Genomic DNA, 23,791 nt, shown 5'->3' on the forward strand with positions numbered 1-23,791 from the left:
TGGATTTGAAGAGGAAAGCCTAATATTTTAGGTTGGAAAACATTTCCGTCAGATTTTGGTGTATTTTGAATAAATGGTTAAAGGCTTTTAGCATTGAGCTCCCTTCTCCTTATCCCTAAATACCTACAGAAAATGGACTTGTATTTAGCTTAGTGAATAATTTCTTTTAATATAATTCATCCATTCAACCAATATTACTCTTCTTCCCACTAAATGTTTGGAACATATCAATGAAAAAAACAATGATGCCTGCTTCTGTGTTCTAAGGAGGGGGAGGTTATATCGTGAAGGAAAAAAGAATTTAAGCACCCATGAAAACAAAATTGAGTACTTGTGTTAGTTAAGTCAGTTGGATTTAAGGAGAGAATGCCACCAGCAGGGACTAATGGAAGACTTAACATACTGATGGACAGAGGACCGATTATTAATTTCGGTTTTGCAATCCCTGAAGGTAGTGAAGCTGCCTCAACATTGATGTAATAAGGTGTTAAGCCCTGAGGAACAAGGTCCGGCTCAAAGAAGTATTCTCAGAAAACGTGCTACGGCTCTTGTTAGAAACTGCCTCTTCGCCATTCCTTCCCACTTTGACAGGCCTAGCTGTGCTGGCGTGGGTTGAGTTCATCAGCTGGCACATTTTACGGCAACGATCTGACATGCCTCATGCCGCTTTAACAATGTCGCCGTGGAAAGGCTTCCTGCGACACGAACCACCGACAGCGGAGCACAGCCGGGGCTCGGCGGTGGACTCCTCATGACGCAAGATCGAGCTTCTCTCAGCCTCCACCGAGGAGGTGGATTACGATCGTAGTCATTTTCCATTACCCATGGGCGCCTGGCACATTTTTTAAGTAAGCACAAGTGACACATTTTAATCATCCGTTAGTTTTCCAAGGGGAAACTCCGCTTTTCGGCGCAGGGAGACGAGGGCGGGCCGTCACTCGTTCGCCTCCGGGTCTCTTCCTGAGTAAAGGATAGCTTTATTTATTTTCTTTTTTCTGGTCAGGTCTTACTCTTAACACACCCTACCCAGCGGAACGGAAATAAGGACAATGAAAGCTAATGGGAGCAGGAATTGAGGGCGACCATGAAGCTCAGAGTGACCAAAGAAGTATGGACAGTAACAGAGAGGTTGCTCCAGCTGCAGGGCCTAAAACGCCACACACAAGAATCTACCGCCCTCACAGCGCCAGAGGGAGGAGCCATCCTCACTCTCGCGAGATCGACAACGCGACTTCCCAGAGAGCCTCAGGCTACAACTTAATAGCAGCCAGGGAGCCAGTCCTGGGCGGAGGGGTGGGCGGGGCTTGACCGGCTATTTAGCGGCAACGGAGGCCACGCCCCAAGTCGGAAGTGACGGAGACGAGCTAGCGCGTCGAAGCTACCTCTATGGTTTTTCCTCCCGTTCTTGACTCGGGAACTGGCCGCTGTGTAGTTACAGCGGAGCTAAGTCTCGGGAAGCGTGCTCTGGCACACCAGGTAGGCAATACGCGGCATTCAAATGACTAAAAATGGCAGTGAACACCGAGGACGGGTAAATACTTGCTGATGTGTGAGGTAATGGCTTGGCGACGACAGGGTAACCCAGAAGGTGTGCAGTTATTTATGTCTTGTCTTGGGTCAGTTTTTCTCAGGGTTTCGAGGCACCGAAGGACCGAAGTGGTGGCGGGGGTGGGTGGGGGGAGTGTAAGGCAGTATTGCGAACGGTGCGCGCGCGGCCTGGAACCTAGCGCTGGACCTCGAGTCCGCACGGTCCTTTGCGCGTGCGCAAACCTTTCTCCAACCCTTCCCCCGCTTCCTCGGTCTGGGCCTCGGCCCCCGCCCTCCTCCCCCTGCGCATGCGCGCTTCCTGCTTTCTCGTCCCCGCCCACGTCTGCTGTGGTGGTCCGCGGTGCAACTTGTGTGTCGTCTTCCCATTGGCTGCGGTCGCGGCCTTAACTCTCGGCTTGTTTAGATCTTGGATAAAGTCCCCGAGATCGGCCGCAAAGTGGACCCTAGCCCTCGGGGCACTTTAGTATCTTTCCCCGGGGCTCCATGTTGCGGGGGAGTTTATGCCGCAGCTTTTGTTCCTGTCCTGCAGCTTAGCATCCTGTACTGTCGCGTCCTCTCGGTGTTGCAGGAAAGTTTTTTGGGATTCATCTCAAATCTCCTGGGAACCCAGCTTGTTCAGAAAGGCACTTGCACCTGTGCCTCCCGCAGTTAGGTGGTGCCTCCTTGCTTTGTCTGGACCGATGGTTTTAAGAATGGTTCCGCCCCACCCGGGTCAAAGGGCCTTTAGTGCTTACACAAGCCGGGGCTCCTGGTCATGGAAGTCAGCACATGATTTCCAGGATTAATTTACACCTGATGGAATAAGTGGATGGGAGAGATATTTTGCTCTGATGCTAAAATAAACTTAAGTTGACTTCAGTTACAGAGAAAGAGCTATTTCTTAGGGAGCAAGGAGCAATATTGCAATTATTGTTTAAAAAGTGCAAAAGTAGAAAGCAGCAAGTATGACTAAAATTTGCCTAGGATTTTATCCTCTGCAATGGTAGTTTAAGCTCTTTATTAAAAAGCAAAACATTGAAAGAGCCGCCTTCTCCTTGCCATTTTTAGTATTTTTGACCAGGAGACCCCCTCACTGCCGAGTAGATTGACTCATAGCTATTCTGTGGGATGGGACTTCCAAGGCTCTAATTCTACGGATCCAACTGCCACACCTCTTGGCATCTCGTGGATTTGAACCACTAATCTTTGAGTTAGCAGCCCAAGCTTGGCCTCCCACACCACCAGGACTCTTGACTTGGAAACACATCTTTTAAAGTACTTGTGTGGCAAGGAGCTGCAACTACAATCCCAGAGGAACACGGTTCGAATCCACCAGATGCTCTGCCGGGGAAGGAGGGACAATCTCCTCCTGTACCAGTCAGATCTGATTTGACGGTACACTCACACAAAAATAATAAAGTAAAAATTAAAAAAATAAAGTACTTGTGTATAGATTCTTGGCTTGTTGAGTTTATTGGATGACCTTATTGGCAGCAAGTTGTAGTAAATTAGTTACATGATGGGAAGGGGCAAGTGGACACGGAGAATGCCCATTGAACTTGTAGAGTCTTGGATTATTTGGAGTTTGTGGAAATTACATTGTAAATTGTCTTTTGAACCCTAGTTAATCGTTGGCAGTGATTTATTAATTTCCAGAAAAGGGACTCATGAAGACCATTTTTCTGAGTAACAGAAGTTGTGTGCCAGGTTGTTGGAAGGAACTCATAGCTGACCCTCCAGGAAATAGGAGATGCATTGCACTGGGAAAATCTGCAGTTAGGTACCTTTCCAAGTTACAGAGGAGTAATGATGTCAGTTTGAGGACTAAGGTGTGTCTAATTCAGGCCATGGTCTTTGTGATCACTTGCTTTGCATCCGAGAGCCAGACAGTGAATAGGGATGACAGAAGAATTGATGCCTTTGAGCTGTGGTATTGGAGAAGTGCACTGAACATCAGATGGACAGACAAAAGAACAAATAAGTATGTCCTGGAGACAGTGCAGCCAGAGTGCTCTTTTGGAGGCAAGGATGGTGAGGCCTCACCTCACATACATTGGGCATGTTGCTTCAAGGGGCTATTCCTTGGAGAGGGACATGATACTAGGAAGTAAGGAGGCTTGGTGAAATCGAGGAACCCTCAGGCAAGTGGATTGATGTGGTGACTGCTGCAGTGGGCTCTAGTATATTCGGAAGAGTGAAGATGGCACAGGGATAGGACAGGGTTCAAATCTGCTGTTCATAGGGTTATGAGTCATACTTGATGGCACCTAATAACAACCAGTATTCATCAGTATTACTTTACAGCCTCTAAATTATTTGACTATCCTCAAGATTGGGGGCGGGGGGGGGGGATCTGCATGCACCAGAAAATAATACTGGCTTTCATTTGTGTAGGTTTTGGAATGTTCAGGTATTTTATCTTTCTTGACCATTAATCTTGTGAAGTATAAGAAATAGTGTTTTATAATTTTCTAGATGGAAGCCCAAAATGGAACATTTAGGCCACTTGAAATAGATAATGGCAGATTATTTGATTCTCAACTCATTGCTACTTTTAGCTGGATGACAAGCTGAACTTTTGTTGTTGTTAAGTGCCGTCGAGTCTTAGGCGACTCAGCGACCCTATGAATGAAAGTCCTCGACACGTGTGTGCTGCTTTCATCCTTTCGCTAGGTTCATAGGGTTTACAGAGGCAAGCTATTTATGGAAGTGAATGCCACTCCAGCTTCCAAGCTTGTTTCAACCGGGGAGCACCACCAAACACTGTCCACTGTGGTAACCATTACCACATTTGACACACCAGCGTCACAGTGTTTAGCTTCACAGCAACCACAGGTTACCTCTGCACGTCAAGTGGACACACTAGGGCTATACGACCTAAAAGACTGTTTGAACAAAATCAATGAGAAACAGGCCTGAGGGCCACAGATTAGAATCACCCACTTTTGGCTTGGTAGCATTGCTTTCGGTCCACTAGGCCAACTGGTCTCTCTCTTTTGTTAAGTGCCATTGAGTTATAAGCGACTCATAGCAACCCTATGAATGAAAGTCCTTGACACTTGGGTGCACAACTTTCATCCTTTCTCCAGGTTCATAGGGTTTCTGGAGGCAAGCTATTTATGGAAGTGGATGCCACTCCTGCTTCCAAACAAGCTGAACTATGAACTAAAAATTTAAGATTACCTTTGTCTCTTAATGACATTTTCAAAGACTTGCGAAAGTTGAATGGTTCTGTGGTCTTTCATTATCTCTTTCTAATAAATTTTTAGTCTTACTTGCCTCCTTTTTTCCCTTAGATATTTTTAGATAGTGATTTTTTTTTTTTGCATCCTGGCATACAACAGTCATGCAGTTTGAATGTAATGGCCTCCAAGAAAGACAGTTTACCAATTACAGTAACTTACGGTTGTTATTCTTTATGTGTTGTGACAGATATTAAATTAACTATATTCATTGGTTTATTTGACCTTAAGCCTATGAGGAGATGCCATTATTATTATTATTATCAGCATTAATATACCCATTGGGAAAATTTGAAGCTAGAAGAAATTATGAGGTCCTGTTTAATGTTGGAGCTGGTTAACAGTTGATCCTGCATTTGAACCTTGTTCAGTGACTTTGAGATAGTGTCTTTAGGATCATTAAACATGGAATAGCAATTTGTTCACAGAAATCTGGAGCCCAGATTCCCCCAGTCTGCTAAACTAAAGACTTGGCTCAAATATGCCTGAAACCATAGACTAGCGAGTCCATTTTTTGAGACTTTATCCTGTTTTATTGAGCCCACTTTACTTTTAACATGACTTGTTAAAGTGAACTCTAGTGGCCTAGTGAGTTGTGCTGTCAACCCAGAAGCCAGAGATTGGAATCTATCAGCTGTTCCTTTAGGAAAAGAATAGCATTTTCCCAAGTGATTTACAGTCTTTGAAAACCCACTGAAGGCTCAGTTTACTGTTGGTTCAGATTTGATGAATAGTAGTATCAGGATTGGAGGAAGACTAATCACAACCTGAGTTATGCAGATGACACAACCCTGTTTGCCAAAACTGAGGACCTGAAGTACATGCTGCAGAAGGCCAAGGACTACAGCCTTAAAATTGGATTGAAGCTCAACATCAAAAAAACAAATATTCTCACCACTGAGTCAATTGACGGCATCATGGTAGATGAAGAGGTTGAGATTGTTAACAGCTTTAGTTTGCTTGATAACCTTGGTACCAGCAGCCAGGAAGTGAAAAGACAAATTGTATTGGGAAAGTCTATTGACAGAGACTTCTCCAAAGTACTGAAGAGCAATGATGTCAGTCTGGAGACTAAGGTGTGCCTGATCCAGACCATAGTCTTTGCAGTTAACTTGCTATGTATCAGAAATTGATGCTGGTGATGCTGGAAAAATAGTATTGAATATACCATAGACGACTAGGAAGACAAACCGGTTCATCCTAGAGAGGGGGAGACTGGGCTGCTCCTTGGAGGCGAGGATTCTGAAGCTTCGTCTGACATACTTTGGACATGTTACAAGGTGGGACCAGTCCTTGGAGAGGAGGGGCATCATGCTTGGGAGGGTGGAGGGACAGCACACGAGAGAAAGAAGACCCTTGATGAGATGGATTGATTTAGTGACTGGGGGAATGGGATTAGGTGTGTCAGAGACAATAAGACTGGCACAGGAAAGAGCAGGGTTTAGAGCTGTTGAGTCACAGGGTATTCGATGGCACATAACAACAGTATTAGGATTGGCTGTTACGTATTTTGTTGTAAAAAGAAACAATATGTTAATGTTTTAACAACTTTATTTTAAAATAAAATCTCGTCTTGCTTACCCTCCTATATTCCTTATTCTGAGATACTTTATTTGTCCATTCTTTATTTTTATGCTTTTTTTTGGACTCTTATATATTTTTCAGACAACATAGCTGAGTGGCACAGATTGGCATTTTAGTCTATCTGGGGGTACTTCATGAAGCTCAGGTGTCATAGCCCATTCCATGTTGGGTTGGTAATTGAAAGGTCATTGGTTCAAATCCATTAGCCGCTCTGTGGAAGAGCAGTGAAGCAGTTTTCTTTTATTGAGATGTATAGCCTCAGAAATCTTAATGTAATTGCTGTTGTTAGGTGCCTAACTAACAATACTTGCAATACTGAGAAATGCTTTGGGCCAAATCTTGAATGATTCAGAAAGCATCAAAATAAGATAGAATAAATGCACAAAATTACTGCTGAAAAGAACTGGTTAACACTGGGAACTTTCAGGAAGTATCATATGAGCAAGAGAGTGGTAATGAGGAAGAAGTTCAAGCTGTACGGAAGACATTGGCTAAAAAATAAGGCTCCAGAAATTGAGAGGATACCAGTGAACATGTTTTCTACTAACTGGACATGCTCATCAGTCTCTCCCATGAAATTTGAAGGGCAGATACCTGACCCAGTGACTGGAAGAGATCCATCCATATTTGTTTCTGTTCCCAAGGAAGGGGATCCAACAGAATGTGGAAATGATCAAACAACATCACTAATAATGGCATATAAGCAAAATCTTGCTAAGATCATCCAAAAGTGGCTAGAACAGTACGTTGACAACTACCAGAAGTTCAGTCTAGGTTTAGAAGAGACTGGCACCGGGGATATCATTGCTGATGTCACGTGAATCCTGGCTGAAAGCAGAGAATACCAGAAGAATGTCTGTCTTTGGTTTATTGACTGTGGAGCGGCATTTGATCGTGTAGATCCTAACAAATGATGGCTGATATTGAGAACAATAGGAATCCCAGAACACTTACTTGCGCTTATGTGAAACCTGTTTCAGACCAGGAAGCTCTTGTCCAAACAAAGCAAAGGAACATTGCATGGTTTAAAATCAGGAAGGGAATGATAATTTTATAAAACATAATGCATGAGAATTATTGTACAAAACATAATGTGAAAGAAGAATATGAAACACTATTTATATGAACTTTGTAAGCAAACCAATATAAATTTTAAAGTGAGAAAGGTATGTGTCAGTGTTGTATCCTTTTTTTATTTCTATTCATTCTGGATACTGAGCAAATATTTTGTGAAGCTTTACTCTATGAAGAAAAACGTGGCATTAAGATTTGAAGAACACTCAACAGCAGCCAGCACTATGCAGATTCCACAACCTTGTTTGCTGAAAGTAAGGAGTACTTTAAGCAGTTAATGCAGAGGATCAAAGACTTCAGTATGAACTGCATACTGAAGCTTTCAGTATGGTTTGCATTTCAGCATAAATCCTCACCGCTGGAGTGATAGGCAACATGACAGATGGAGAAAAGTTTGAAATTATTAAGTATTTCATTTATTTAGATCCATAGTCAACTTCTTTGAACAGTCAGGAGTTCAGGAGATGTTTTGGATTGGGCAAATCCATTGCCAGGGATCTCTCCAAATTACTGAGGAGCAGTAATGACAGTTTGAGGACTAAGGAGTGCCTTTTTCAGGCCATAGTCTTTTCAATCACGTTACGCATCTGAGAGCTGAACACTAAGGAAGATAGAAGAATTGATGCTTTTGAGTTAGGATGTTGGAGAAGAGCACCGAATATTTCATGGACTGCCAAAAGAGGAAACAGATATGTCTTGGAGAAAGTGCAGCCAGAGTGCTTACTGGAAAGCTTTGTCTCACATATTTTGGGCATGTTTCTAGGAGAGACTATTCTGTGGAAAGGGACATCATGCTTGAAAAGATCAGCGAAAGAGAGGAAGAAGGTGGATTGACACATTGGCTACAGCAGCATCAGCAGTGGGCTTAAGGGTGTTGGAGATAATGAGGATGTTATAGGATAGGACAAGGTCCAGATCTCTTTTTCACAGTGTGACTATGAGTCCTATGTGACTCAATGGCACCTAACAACAACACTTCCTATTCCAGGAAGCTGTAATTATGCAGTCCTTGGGGAGTTGTGTTGCTAACACGAAGACTGCACCTATAGTAGTTTGAATCTACCAGTAGTTCTGCAGGCCAGTCTTCCTGTGTGTTTTAGTCTTTGGAAAACATAGAGGAGGGTCAGCCATGAGTTTTATGTAGCCTGAGACATTGACACTGAGACTTCCCTATTCCAGTATCAAATCTCTTTGTGTCACTGACTTCAGTGTATAATGATAGAACTTGTTGGGTTATATCATTTTTGGTTCACCTGTTTAATCTACTTTAGTTTTCAATATTGCGGCAGTTTTTATTGGATTGGTTACTTTGCAAGAGTCATAGAGTTCATATTCTGTAGTAAAAATGATGTGTAAATTCCTTGAGGGCAGGTTTACATTTCTTTAGTTTCTTATTTACAAAGCTTACCATTGTCAATATTGATAGTTTTGTGTGCTGATATTGCTAACTCATAACACTGTTGGACAGAGTAGAATACCCAATACTGTTTCCAATGCTGTAAATTTTTATAGAAAAATCTTTTACATTTTTTTGTCAAAGAGCAATTGTTGGGTTAGAATTGTTGAACTCTTGGTTGGCAGATTGCTTTAAACCCTGCTCTCCACCTCAATATTAATACTTAGTTAATGTTTTGTGGATGACTTAGATTTAAGTGGTAAAGTAGTTTCAGGCAGACAGATCTGTCTTGAGGAAAAGTACAGCCTTGGCTGCAGGGATGGTGAAACTTTGCCTCATATACTTTGGGAATGTTGTTAGGAGGGGCTATTCTTGGAAAGGGACATCATGCTTGGAAAAGTTGAGGGTCACTGAAGAAATGAAAAACCCTCAATGAGATGGATTGATGTAGTGATGTTAGCAGTGGGCTCAAGTATGTCTGAGATGGTAATGAAGGTACAAGATAGAACAGGGTTTGGATTTGTTGTTCATAGGTCACTCTAGAGTTGAATTCAGCTTAATGCCAGCTAAATGGGATCCAATGACGATTTCCAGTAAATACTTCCTTCATTTGCTGTTTATGTCAGGGTACATCATAGTGCTTTAGGGGCAACACTTGCTGTGATGACTGTTGTGTGAATTTTAAAAATTAGTTTTAGATGAGAAAAACTTAAAAGAAGCATCATGGGAATAAGTAGCAAACTTTCATGTACTTTGTTATTTCATACTTTAATCAGTAGCTGTACAAACACCAGGTTATTACTGTGCTTTAGTTATATTAAGATAATAGTGTTTACTCATTTAGAATTTTTTATGTAGTAGTAGTCTGTTTTTCAGATACCCAAGTGACTAAAATTAGAATATCAGTGCTGTGTCATAATACACTTATGTATTAAGATATTTTTAAAACAATTGACTTTTTTATGCTTTATTGGTTAATGAGTTTACCATTTCCTAAATTAGTTTCTTCTTAATTCATAAATGTCCTTATTGCTGTGCTTTATATGATACTTTGTGACATTGAATACTTAACTAAAAGTCAAACTTTTTTTAAAAAAAATTTTTGCTAGGAATTTTAATTTTATTGTCTAATTTCTCAGAACATTATCTTCAGGAAGAGTACTATAGCATCTTGAAGACTTCATTTGATACTACATAAAACTCAAGGTAAATAGCATTTTTTGGTTTGTTTTAAGTTTAATTCATTTGCAGAAAAGAGGATACTGAGAGAATGATTCAGATTGAGTGATTGAAAAGAGTATGAACTGAAGCCCTTTTTTTGATTTGGTGCCTTTCAAGAAGTAAGTCCCTTTTTTAAAAAAAATGTTATGTTTTAGCTCATCCTGCCTCATCTGATTCTAGATGATGGGGTCTGCCTTTTTCAGATATGACTGCCGTTACGAAAGGATTCAAAAAGTTAAAAAATGAATACTGTTTGCAGATTTTACTTAATCCAGTTCTTTCCATTGAACCTTACTATGTTTTGAACTCTCCTTCCTTTTTCTTTTCATTGTGATTTGAGTGAAGCATATTGGTGAGTTTTTAATCATTCATGCTAAAAATTTACTATCTCTTGTTTCATTTTGTGTCTTGTTACCTGTAAATTTTTACTTACTTATCACTGATAATTGTACAAGAAAGAGTATGTATTAAATGCATTAGACGTACTGAATATATGACTTCATTTTGTTTTTGCAACAATCCTGTGAGAAAAAAGATTGATTACAATTATTTATTTTAAAGATGAAGAAACTGAGTGACAAGGAGAGTAAGAAACTTGCCTAAAGTCACACAACTGAGGAAGTGTACCTGCATGGAATCCTGGTGGTATAATGGTTAAAATGCTCAACAAGAGAAATGTAGAAGTTTGTTGCAAAGATTATACTCTTAGAAACACTATATGAGGCAGTTCTTCTCTGTTCTATAGTGACTCTAGAAGTTGGAATTGACTTGTGGGCAGTGGGTTTAGTTTTTGTTAGTCTGTGGAGACTATGCTTTTGGGTTCTTTTAGCTATGGGTCAGGTGGGGTTTAGAGTATACATTCTTACTCATTCACTTTGAAATATTAGATGTGTTTGTTAAAAACAACATCCAAACCTTTAAAACGACACTTAACTGCTAAAAAAGAATATCTGGGTTCTAGCTACTTTGTACCTTATCTGTAGTTCTTATTTATTAAATTCTTGTTCACCTATGGATCACAATCTGTGCTACATTGTAGAATCTATTAGTGAACTACTGTTTAAAGACTAATGAATTTTTTAAAAACTAAAACCCACATCCGTCAATTTGATACTGACTCACAACTCTCCATCAGGTTTTTGAGATTGTAATTCTTTACTAGAAGAGATTGCCCATCTTTCTCCCATATACTGGCTAGTGGATATGATGGTCAGTTTAGCCGCTTAATGTTACATACTATGCTGCTAGTGGTTTTTTCATAATTGATGGTTGTAAAAAGTTCTTGATTGGTGGTGGTGTGAGTTTTCCTGAGTCTACCCGAAAACTAACACCCACTGTTACCAACTTAGTTACCAACTAGTCAGTACCAACTTATAGCAACCTTTTAAGATGGTAAAACTGCCATATAATGTTTCCAGGCGTGTGAATCTTTATGTAAATACACTGTCTTTCTGCCACAGAGCAGGTAGTCTATCTGAACTGATGTCTTTTCATTTATCCACTGTGTGCTCAATCCCAAACAGAGGACCTGGTAATCTTGATACCTGAATTATTTACAAGAAACTGCTTTTCAAAAAGAAGAAAGAATAGTAAGCATGCAGTTTAAATCCACAATGGCCTAATGTTAGTTTAGTAGCAGAAACTATGTTACGGCAGCAGGCAGCCAAGCACATAGCCAGGAGATTAGGCAGTAGCCATGACTACCAACCAAATGGCTCTCAGGATCCAAGGAATTCCCTTTGGCTCCTAAGGACTGTGGTGAATGTATTTCTGGGATAAGCATCCTGGCACTAGCCTAATTAGGCAGTTTGTATCTAGAATTATTTTAATGTGTTTTTTAGTTACTAATCTTAAGAAAGGGGTATATACAGATAATTGAAAAAAAAATACTTTTTAGGTACAGAAATGGATACAGTGAAAAATTAAAAATACCCATTTTAATCATTGTCTCCATCCCACTCACTCAAATAAGTCAGTGTATATATGTCTAGTCACTTAAAGATGTTAATACTTATATAATTAATTATACTAGTATGCGTATGTTGTATGCTTTTATATTAAATTAATTGGATTATGTTAACTCTTTCCTCTTCAGAATGGATTAATATATACCAAGCATCCTCCTGTTATGACACACATGTATTTTCACTGTTCTCAATTTCTTTTTTTCTATTACTAATTTTTTTATTACTCCACTGTATCATAATTTTCCATTAACTTTTTTTAAAATAGCAGATATACTTTTTAAAATACACTTTGATGAAAGCAGGATTGAAGCTCATTTGATGTCAGCCAACATTTTTGTTTGTATAATTTTCTGTTTAGGATAATTTCCTAGAAATGGAACTCCTAACTGAAAGAAAGGATCTGTATTCCCAAATTCCCTTCCAACATTATTATACCAGTTTGCATGGTCAGAAGTGTGTCTGAGGTAGAAATAGTGATTAAAAAAAATACTTCTTCCATGAGTGATTATATTAAATATGTATACAAAATACAATGTATATGAATGATTATATGCAAACCAATAAAAATATTAAAATTTTTTTTAAAGAATAATACATAGTGGAATAATGAATAAAGAATACATAAAGAATAATACATACATCACTGACTCTTAACAACTTAAGAAAGCACTTACTAAAATTAATTTCAATGAAATGTCAATAGGCCATATTTTTTATCTCTTACTCTTATATTGTGTCTACCTATTACAGAGTTGGAAAAAGAACACTTGAATGTAAATTGTACATGTACAATAAAATATAGGGCAATATTTTGAAATCAAGTAGCAGCAAAGTGTCAAAATTCATTGTTTGAGATGTTGCAGACTGATAACATGATTATTTGCAATTTCATTATTTTTTCAGACTGAACGTTTACTCTGCCAGATTCTCTTATGTTAAATGCTAAGTTTATTTCATATTAGTTACAGATTAATTTCACTTTTTTTAACCCTGAACTTGTATTTTATTTCTGTCTGTCTTGCTTGCTTGGAATTGAGAAGAAGAGTAAGAGTAGAAGATAAAGGTGGTAGTTTGTTGTAGGTGCTGTGTTTTGTTTGAAGTATTTATCTGAAACCTTTTGAATTTGTCATTTATGTTCTTTGAGGCTGAAGCATGCAGGCATTACTGTAGTCTCTTCGAACTCAACTCAGTGCCTCCAAATTCTGTTAACTCAATATTGAGAACAAAGTCAAAGCATCTTTACAAATATTTAGTTATAGGAAAAATGGCTTAACTATGAGATAATTATAGACTATTAAAATTTAATAAGTTTTAAGGAAACAATTTCGAATAATAAAGTTGTACAGATTTGGAAATAGTTAATATATAGCAAAAACATACTCAGGAGGCCAAGGCTATATCCTCTTGGGAATTACAAGTTTTGCATATGAGTGTCATTTTATCCGTATTTGTATATACATATATATTTGTATATAATTTGTAGAATTTTGCAGAAGGCAGATCTTAATAATTTTGTAGAATGAAGATCTTAATAAATAAATTTTCCCTATTACTAATGTCTGTACCCAGTGAGGTCTTAGCATTAAATACTATAGTATACTAGTATTCTAGGTCATGTAGCACTGGTATGTCCGTTTGCTATACAGAGGTTAACTTGAGGTTGCTTTGATGCTGAACACTAACACTGATATGTCAAATGTGATAGCTTACAAGTAGGACTGGCATCCATTTCTGAAGTAGTTTGTTCTGGAAACTATGAACTTGGAGAAATGATTAAAGTTATACAAGTGTTCAGGTCTTTCGTTCATAGGGCTGCTATGAATCGTCTACCACTTGACAGCATTTACCACCACCACCAACAACATAGTATACTAAAGTGTTTAGAAAAGTTAAGATACTGCTGCCCAAATTTTCTTTTTCTTGTAGTTCTTGTATCTCTTGTAGTAATCTTCTCAACGTCTTTATGTTTTATTCCTTTTCATATTATCAGAAAACTTCTGGGTGAACTAGTCAGTGTCAGATGAGTCCATTTTTATTCTGTCATGACTACTGAGAGTAGAGACATGTTCTATATAGAAGAGCATTGAGTTCCAGCTATTTAGAGACTTGGTGGCCTTTATTCTATTGCGAAACTATCCAGCACCACTGCAGGCAGTTTTGTTTACATACATGATATGGGTAACTTAGTCCCATTTTTAAGGTCATAAAGTACTTGTGATGACAGTCCAGTAGGTTTATTTTTCTTTAGTATTATGTCTTTGTATTTTCTTAATTTTAGGTTCCTTTATCAGTAATGCTCTGATACTGTTTATTTTTTTACAGGAGAGGTAGGCATTTATATTGGCATGAAAACATCAAAAAAGCTGCTGCAAGTCTTGATTTTGCTCTTTCTGTCTTCTGTAGCTACTACCTTTCTGGATTGAGGCACATAGTGAGGCAATGCTTAGAAATCTTCTGTTGTATCTTCACACTGTACCATATCTGTCATACAGGTGAAAACAGTTTTAGTTAGGGAAATTATCTTCTAAGTATTTATTTTAAAAGACTGGGAATGGTTACTCTCCTTTGAGAAACTAGATTTGCATCTCAAAATATGATAATATGAAAACTTATTCAGTCATGTAAAATTTTTTTTTTCTCTATTCAACCAGGAGAAAAGAAATGGGTCGCTCCAATTCTAGATCACATTCTTCAAGATCAAAGTCTAGATCACAGTCTAGTTCTCGATCGCGCTCAAGGTCCCACTCTAGAAAGAAGAGATACAGGTGAATGAATATACCTTTATTCTTTTGATCATAATAATCATACTAATTAATGCTTAATTGATGGCTGTTACTACTATATAGCATATACATTGCCAGCTCTATTAATATTTTATTCTCAACCAACCAATGAGACGAATCTGTTCTTTTCTTTCTGTTTTAGAGTTAGTTAAATTGAGAATTACTCAAGTTGCACGCAAAGAGATGATTGGGCCTGGAATTTTATAATTTCTCAGATGTGAATCTGAGGTCTCAGTTTTATTTTTATTTCTTTATTTTAAAATGAAGGCGTTCTGGTGGCTTAGTGGTAAGGAATTGGGCTGCCAATGCAAAGGTACGTGGTTCAAATCCACTAGAAGCTCCATGGGAGAAAGATGGGCCGTCTTGTCCCATGTGATTTACTGCCTCTGAAAATCTTTTGGAGGGGTGGCTGTGGGTCAGTTCTGACTCGACAGTGCACAACATTTTAAAATGAATCACAGCGGGGGTTTTCCCCCCTTCCCTTCCTCACATAGTGATATGTTGACATAGTCTATGTAGATGTATTGTATATAATTTGGTGGTGGTATGTTTTCTTGTTAAAGAGTATGTTCCCTATTTTTATTTTAAGCTTTGTTCCTAAGGCTTTTCTTCTCGAGAAGCTTTTGAGTTTGAATTGAAGCTTTTGTCATTGAAATTGCATTTGAAATCTTTTGTGTATATAATTATTTTCTTAACGAATGCTTTTAGTTTTTATAATTAATGTCCTCTATTAGAAACATTTATAATGTTAAGATGATGATTTTTCTTGCATTGATATTTATTTCCTTTTTAGTTCCAGGTCTCGTTCCAGGACGTATTCAAGATCTCGCAGTAGAGATCGTATTTATTCTAGAGATTATCGTCGAGATTACAGAAATAATAGAGGAATGAGAAGACCTTATGGGTACAGAGGAAGGGGTAGAGGCTATTATCAAGGAGGAGGGGGTAGGTATCATCGAGGCGGTTATAGACCTGTCTGGAATAGAAGACATTCTAGGAGTCCTAGACGAGGACGGTCACGTTCCAGAAGTCCAAAAAGAAGATCGGTGTCTTCTCAGAGATCCCGAAGCAGATCTCGCCGGTCATATAGATCCTCTAGGTCTCCAAGATCTTCCTCTTCTCGTTCTTCATCCCCATATAGCAAATCACCAGTCTCTAAAAGACGTGGATCTCAGGAAAAACAAACCAAAAAAGCTGAAGGGGAACCCCAAGAAGAGAGTCCTTTGAAGAATAAATCACAAGAAGAACCGAAAGATACATTTGAACATGACCCATCTGAATCTGTTGATGAATTTAATAAGTCAGCCACATCTGGTGATATTTGGCCTGGCCTTTCGGCTTATGATAACAGTCCCAGATCACCCCATAGTCCTTCACCTATTGCTACACCACCTAGTCAGAGTTCATCTTGCTCTGATGCTCCTATGCTCAGTACAGTTCATTCTGCAAAAAACACCCCCTCTCAGCATTCACATTCCATTCAGCATAGTCCTGAAAGATCTGGATCAGGTTCTGTTGGAAATGGGTCTAGTCGATACAGTCCTTCTCAGAATAGTCCAATACATCACATCCCGTCTCGAAGAAGCCCTACAAAGACAATCACAGCACAAAATGCTCCAAGAGATGAGGCTAGGGGACGTTCCTTTTATCCTGATGGTGGAGATCAGGAGACGGCAAAGACTGGAAAGTTCTTAAAAAGGTGAGAATTCAAGTAGGGGATTTAGATGATAATACTAATCTTTTTGCTCTTTAAATTTTATAAGACTAAATTTCATTGTGATAGCATTTAATTAGTAGTTTTTGCTCCTGACTCCCTTTTCCAGATTGCATTTGAAGTACTAAAACATTAAACACTTGTTTTCTCATTACTACTAGAATGTGATTGACATGAGATTAATTTATATTACACATTCTCATTTGTATAAAAATAAGTAGCCAGTTTAAAATTTTTGCTACTTCTGCCTAATTCTAAGACATGTTACTTCTCACTGTCTAGATATTTTAGACAATTTTTTTTTTGTTTCAAGTTTTAATTAGTTGCTAAAAACAAAAGAAATTTGCTTGATAAGGAAGTTTATTTAACTGATACATGAGGAAGTAAATAAAGATAGCATGCTGTTTCTGGCATAATACTGTGTAACCTAGAATCAAGGAACTGATACTTTTATCAGTTAAGTGGTTTCTAATGGAATTGACAGACATCATTGTTTTCTGTGGAACATATGAGCTACTGTGATTCAGATGAATAGTAAGTGCCTAATATCTATAGACTTAAAGTTATATCTTACGTATATTAACAAGTCTTAAAATTTTGAGCAAATGATACTTCCATTAGTAGTTCTTGGGCTCTAATTAGGTCATTTGCAAGTTGTAGGCCCTGTAGAAAATTTTGGATTTGTTAGTTCAGAATTGTGGTATGTGGTATGTGACTACAAAAGATTTTGAGGATGGCTCAAAATAATACACAGTGCTGTATGTACACTTATAATGCTTTTTGTGAAAGTATGCCCTTGAAAAAGGATTTTTTAGTAGAATTTTTTATCTGTTATTACTGGTCCTGTGATTTTTGGACAACAAATTTAAGCATGCAGGTCATATCTACAATGAATGCAATCCAGAGTTACCATCCTCTTCTTTCCTTATTATTCACAGGTTCACAGATGAAGAGTCTAGAGTATTCCTGCTTGATAGGGGTAATACCAGGGATAAAGAGGCTCCAAAGGAGAAAGGATCAGAAAAAGGGAGGGCAGAGGGAGAATGGGAAGATCAGGAAGCTCTAGATTACTTCAGCGATAAAGAGTCTGGAAAACAAAAGTTTAATGATTCAGAAGGGGATGACACAGAGGAGACAGAGGATTATAGACAGTTCAGGAAGTCAGTCCTTGCAGATCAGGGTAAAAATTTTGCTACTACATCTCACCGGAATGCTGAGGAGGAAGGACCCAAGTACAAGTCTAAAGTTTCACTAAAAGGCAATAGAGAAAGTGATGGATTTAGAGAAGAAAAAAATTATAAACTTAAAGAGACTGGATACATAGTGGAAAGGCCTAGCACTACAAAAGATAAGCACAAGGAAGACGACAAAAGTTCTGAGAGAATAACAGTAAAGAAAGAAACTCAGTCACCTGAGCAGGTAAAGTCTGAAAAGCTCAAAGACCTCTTTGATTACAGTCCCCCTCTACACAAGAATCTGGAGGCACGAGAAAAGTCTACTTTCAGAGAGGAGAGCCCACTTAGGATCAAAATGATAGCCAGCGATTCTCATCGTCCTGAAGTCAAACTCAAAATGGCACCTGTTCCTCTTGATGATTCAAACAGGTAATTCCATACTGATGGTCAGTAAGTAAATTGTGGGCAGTTACTTAGCTAATACTGCAGTATTTAACTTTTTTAACATTTAACCATTTTGATGTTGAAACCAATGGTGTATTTTGTTTGTGTGTGTGTCATTGCTTTACTCTAGACCTGCTTCCTTGACTAAAGACAGGCTACTTGCTAGTACCCTTGTCCATTCTGTCAAGAAGGAACAAGAATTCCGGTCCATCTTTGACCACATTAAGTTGCCACAAGCCAGCAAAAGCACTTCAGAGTCATTTATTCAACACATTGTGTCCTTGGTTCATCATGTTAAAGGTATGTTTGTATCAGAAATGAAATTTATTCTGGAAAATTAAAAAAGGAAAAAGTACTAATTGTGTTGATAATGGCTATACACCAAGAGTAAGATAGATCTAATCAAGACTAGTAAAAAATTTTTCGGAATAGTTTCATGAAAGAAATCAGTCTTGATCAACATTGAAACACATGATGATAGTAAAGTGACTGAGATGGGTTAAAATATACCTTAAAAAAATCTATCATAATAATATTTGATAAAGACTTTTTATTGCCAAAAAATATTTTCATGTGTTATTATCAGTTATATTTTATTTACTTGTACAATTTCAGTAGAAAATTTTATACTAGTGACTTGTGTACTATTGACATAGATTTAAAGCAAAATGAGAGAGTATTTTCATGAATATTTAGAGAGAATTTGTTCTCAGCTTTTAAAGATATTTGAAACTATTGGAACAACTGTTAATCTGCCAAACTTTTCCTGTACTGCTTTAATTTCTTAAAATACCTTGCCTTTAACAAAAAACAAAACAAAACAAAAAACCAAAAACAACACATCAAAACACAAGCCAAAAGAAGAAAACCTGTTGCTAAAACAGAACAGAAAAGTTACCAGTATTTAACTTTTTTTAAAGGGAGTAAGTTCAAGAAACTAAAAGGTATATTAGATAAAAGAGATGATCAGTCACTCGCTGATGAGGTATAATTTAACTTTTAATTGTTAATAATGATAATTCTTCAATTTTTTAATTTAAATTTTTATTTTATATTATTTTTGTGTGTGTACTATCAAATCGCATCTGCTTGGTACAGGAGGAGATTGTCCCTCTTTCTCCAGCAGAGCATGTGGTGGATTCAAACCACATACCTCTAGGATTGCAGTACAGCTTCTTGCCACTAGGCCACCAGAGCTCCCCTAATTCTTCAAATTTTAAGAAGATACTCTTTTAGTTAACCTAATTTTCTATTTTTATCAGTACGTAATTCCAATTTTAATTAGTGATTATTTTCAAGATTTTAAGGCATGACATTTTGGGCAATTAGGTCAAGTTTTTTGTTTTTGTTTGCTTTTGTTATTTTGCCTTTGTGTTTAGAAGACAGTATTTTATGAGACAGATCCTTTTCCAGGAACCTGTATGGCTCTTGGTCTTAAGAATGAGATTTTTACCTAAATTTAAAAAAAAAAAAAAAAATTTTTTTTTTTTAATGTTTGGTTTTTATTCTTTACATGAAGTAGTTTCACTATAAAGGCTGAAACTTGTAAACAGACCAATAAAAAAACAAAAATTTAAGAGTAAAAAAAGTCTTGAAACTTGTTACTAACAAGTCTTCATACATTGGATATTTCCAACACAATGAATAGATAATAAATTTCTTTTTGTTGTAATTATTTAAACATGGTACTGTAGTAGAATTTTGCTATTTGCTAGTTAGTTAACCAGGCTTGAGAACCAGTTTGTGACCATATTATTATGATTCAGGAAGTCTAAAACTTTAAAATTTTTATTTTTTTTCACTCTTTTTTGACCAGACTCCATATTTTACCATTTATTGCTGAATTTTAAAATCCTGTTTTGATAAAATTTTCCCTTTTTTCATTTTCTTTTTCCCTTTTTTAGAAGAACTGTGGTTATGTTTCATTATTGGTATTGTGCAACCGATCTGAACAGCTCTTACTTTATTATAGAGCTGAAAATGCCCAGTGATGTTTTCTTTTTCATTGTAACTAGGTCCTGGAATATGTTTTGAAATGGCAAAAACCATGTTTCACAGTAAACTAGCTGTTGAAAGATACAGGCAAAGTTGAATCTTCTGTCTTCCTGGCAAAAGTGGCATAAAACTGAGTTGCTAGCTCAAATTCCTGGGTTTCATGGAATTATGATTGAGGCACTACCCTTGTAGTGGCCATTACAAGTTTTAATGATTGGTTATGAGACATGTGCTGGATATTGGGCGGTAAGTTGACAAAGATGTATGTTGACCTGTTAAGCAGATAGCTTGCTTCATAATGTAACATTTCATAGCTCATGACTTTATACGTCTTCCTATTTCACATTTACAGCATATATCTTGAATTGGTTAAACTAATCAGTATTGATAGTACTAATTTTTAAATTGCTTAAAGAAAGAAAAGGTGGCAGTATCAAATAGACTGTCAGGTTTGCCAAGACGCCAGATCTTTTGGAATAATTTATGAGCTAATTGATTTTTAAAGTAATATTTTTCCATCTAAAGTGGCATCATCCAGTTTTTTCTTAAATCTGTTTTCGGTTGGTTAAATCCACATAGTTCTTAAAATGTAGTTTATTCAAACTAATTTTACATCTATTTCAGTATTTTTCTGCAAATGATTATTTGAAATTATTATTTCATTGGTTCATGTTAGCAAGATGTAACCCCACCCACTTATTATTTTGACTTTTTGTTCTGATTAAGGAAGTGTAGTGCATTAGTGAAATGAATTCCAAAGTCTTGATTTACTCCTTTGTACTTGGATAATATGTGAGATTGACTGAGGCCTATCAGAAGCTTTATAGTGGTTCTCTTGTCAGCATTACTGCTTACAGAAATAGTTCAAAAAGAGGAAAAGGGTAGGAATTTTCTGTAACACTTGATTCTTTTCTGCTAGATTTCTTGAGTATTTTTATTTTTACCTTCTCATACCTTTCTGTCACAAATGAGTAAGATCTCTTTTAAGTAATGATAACTAATTGGCCAGTATTTCTCCTAAATCAACAGAACAATACTTCAAATCAGCTGCAGTGACCCTAAACGAGAGGTTTACATCGTATCAAAAAGCCTCTGAAGAACATAGTACCCGGCAAAAGAGCCCTGAGATACACAGGTATGTGTACTAGTGAAAATGGCATTTTAAAATGCTTTGACAGAAAGAATACAACATCATATTAAAATACAGTATTGAAATACGAAACATGAACTGTGGTTTTATTCCTGTTTTTATACCTTGAATAAATAGTTTCAGACTTAAAACTTCTGTAATTTACTCTTTTTCTTCTTAATTTTCAGGTAACTTGGTTTAAATTGGTTATTGCAACTTAAAATATTGACTCATGTCACTCCACAGTATGGAATTAAATGGTTATCATTTCATGTGTGTGTATGTGTTTGGAGGTGGGGTGGTTAAGATTAGAGTTAAGCTTGAGTTTACTTCCAGATTATTAATTTCTGAAGTAAAAATGCTTGAAGAGAGAAGCATAGTTAAAGTTAGTTAATTGTGTTCAAATAGTGGCTTGGTCATTTTATTGCCATGTTATCGAATTTCAGAATACCAGTTTTTTATTTACAAAATAAGGATAATGACCACTTTGCAGAGTTGTTTTAATAGTTTTTAATTTTGTTTATAAAGTATCTGACAGTGTTTGATCCATAATAGGTAAGGTTTTGGTGTCTGATGGAATCATGGAAAGTGTACCTGACTCTAGCAGGGGAGGGCACAGGGAAACAAAATGACTATGTAAAATACTGAAAACTACCTGAGAGCAGAAAATAGTACATGAATGCTTCTTGAAGATACCGTGTATTTTAATTATGTATGAAGAACACCTAAATTGACAATCCATTTAATCCACCCAAGAACATAATTTTTTCATTATAAGTTATTAAAAGAATTTTGGATGTTTTTACAGGGTAGATTTCATAGCTAAAGATAGCTACTTGGTATAGTTTTAATTTTTAATGGATATATGTTTCTTAATTCATTGTTAAGAATTAAATTAGTAGTTTTACTGTGCTGAATTACTGGTGGATAAATAACTTAAATTTTTTTTTTAAACAAAAATGTGCAGTACTGTGGATTTTTTTTTTTAATAGTAGAGTTAGACAACAAATATTCTTTCTTTTACATTAAGGAGAATTGACATCTCTCCAAGTGCCCTGAGGAAGCATACCCGTTTAGCAGGAGAAGAGAGAGTTTTTAAAGAAGAAAATCAAAAGGTATATTTTTGAATGCACATTTCTACTCCATGTTAGTTAATGATACCTGCACTAGTTTTAACAAATGAGACGTTCTACGGATAACTTCTACTTTAACATATGTGTGTTAATACACAGTCTAAATTCCTTTCCAGAAGAACTGAACAATAATTATGTAAGTTAAACTGAGTGCTTTTGAAAATGCTAGTGACAGAAGGAAATTAATGGTAGAGAAAAAGAGTAAATCAGTAAGTAAATAATGAAAACAAGATTGGAATTTTGGGCCTTCTATAAAGTTTTGAGGTGATAAGCCAGAGTAAATACTGATTGATGGCTGTCTAAATGAATATTTCTTCTTTTATAGAGAATAAAAAAATGATACCCATGATACTAAGCTTTTGTGGAGAAAATAGGATTTTTAAGAAATTATTTACAAATGAATATTTGGAATGAAAACTTTTTGTCACTGTGGGAATGTATATGGACTGACGGAAGCAAGCTGTGAAAGGAGCCTGTGGAGCTGGCTGGAAGAAGAGAGGCTCACTGAAAATAGAAATAGTAGTGAAGGGGCATGTGGTGTACTGTTAATTTTAAACATACCTGCTCCTCATTTACTGACTTAGTTTTCAAAGATCAGACTGTTCTGTGAAAGTTGCACATGGTTAGACCAGAGACCAGGTTGTTAGCAGAAAATTAATGTTTTGTGTAAGTGGAGAAAGATTTCATTAAATCACAAAAGTAGAGGATTAGATAACTACCAGACTACGGGGAATCATGACCTAGCCAAATGAACATCCTTGTCCATCACAGCCAACATTATTCTTGCTTCACACCTCGGTGTTAACAAAACATTAATATGCAGAAAGTCAGTGAATGTTTTTATTGTAAATGTAATGTGAAATTTTTAATAATAAAATATTAAGTGAGGAATAGGTCAGTAGATGTTTTTAAATGTACTCGTTTGTATGGCAAGACCTTTTAAGTTCCATAGTTGAATTTTAGGGAAAAGTAGAAAGGGAACAACTCTTGCTTTAAAAAGATTAGAGGACTTAAAAGAACTGCTTAGTTCTTATTCAAGCCATCCCTAAATACCTGTTTCATGTTGGGAAAACAATTAACTTTTGGGATCTTGATTTTCTAATTAGAAAATGAGTAAAAATGTGTCTTGTAGGAGGGTGCAATAATTGGACTGTTATATACAACCATTGACACTTTTATAACTAAAAGCTGTAATACTCACTGTAGAGGTGTAGAAGTTGTTTAATATGACATTAATAGATATGGAAGCTTACCAAGAAAGGTTTCTTTGCATGGGCATAGTGATCTTGGAAATAGAATACTTCTTTTGGCTTGTATTTAAAATAATTTGGGTTGAATATTGATTAATTATGTTTATACAAAAATTTAGTCTGCCCTGTGCTTTGACAAGAGTTTCTTGCTCTTCTC

The 23,791-nt window shown here is 36.9% G+C and overlaps 1 protein-coding gene across 1 annotated transcript in view; it reads left to right on the forward strand.

The window, feature by feature from the left end:
* The first annotated feature begins 14,666 nt into the window (after nt 1-14,666).
* The window catches only part of BCLAF1 (BCL2-associated transcription factor 1), a 34,573-nt gene continuing 25,448 nt past the window's right edge, over nt 14,667-23,791 (forward strand). Inside the window, exons 1-6 of the mRNA XM_006885006.1 lie at nt 14,667-14,776; nt 15,588-16,493; nt 17,447-18,112; nt 18,258-18,427; nt 21,152-21,257; nt 22,282-22,366. Coding sequence (XP_006885068.1) covers nt 14,673-14,776; nt 15,588-16,493; nt 17,447-18,112; nt 18,258-18,427; nt 21,152-21,257; nt 22,282-22,366 — 2,037 coding nt within the window. The 5' untranslated portion in view covers nt 14,667-14,672. The remainder of the gene's footprint in view (nt 14,777-15,587; nt 16,494-17,446; nt 18,113-18,257; nt 18,428-21,151; nt 21,258-22,281; nt 22,367-23,791) is intronic.

This window comes from Elephantulus edwardii, unplaced genomic scaffold (assembly GCF_000299155.1).
Source record: "Elephantulus edwardii isolate Elephantulus edwardi_28Jun2011 unplaced genomic scaffold, EleEdw1.0 scaffold00039, whole genome shotgun sequence".
NCBI lineage: Eukaryota > Metazoa > Chordata > Mammalia > Macroscelidea > Macroscelididae > Elephantulus > Elephantulus edwardii.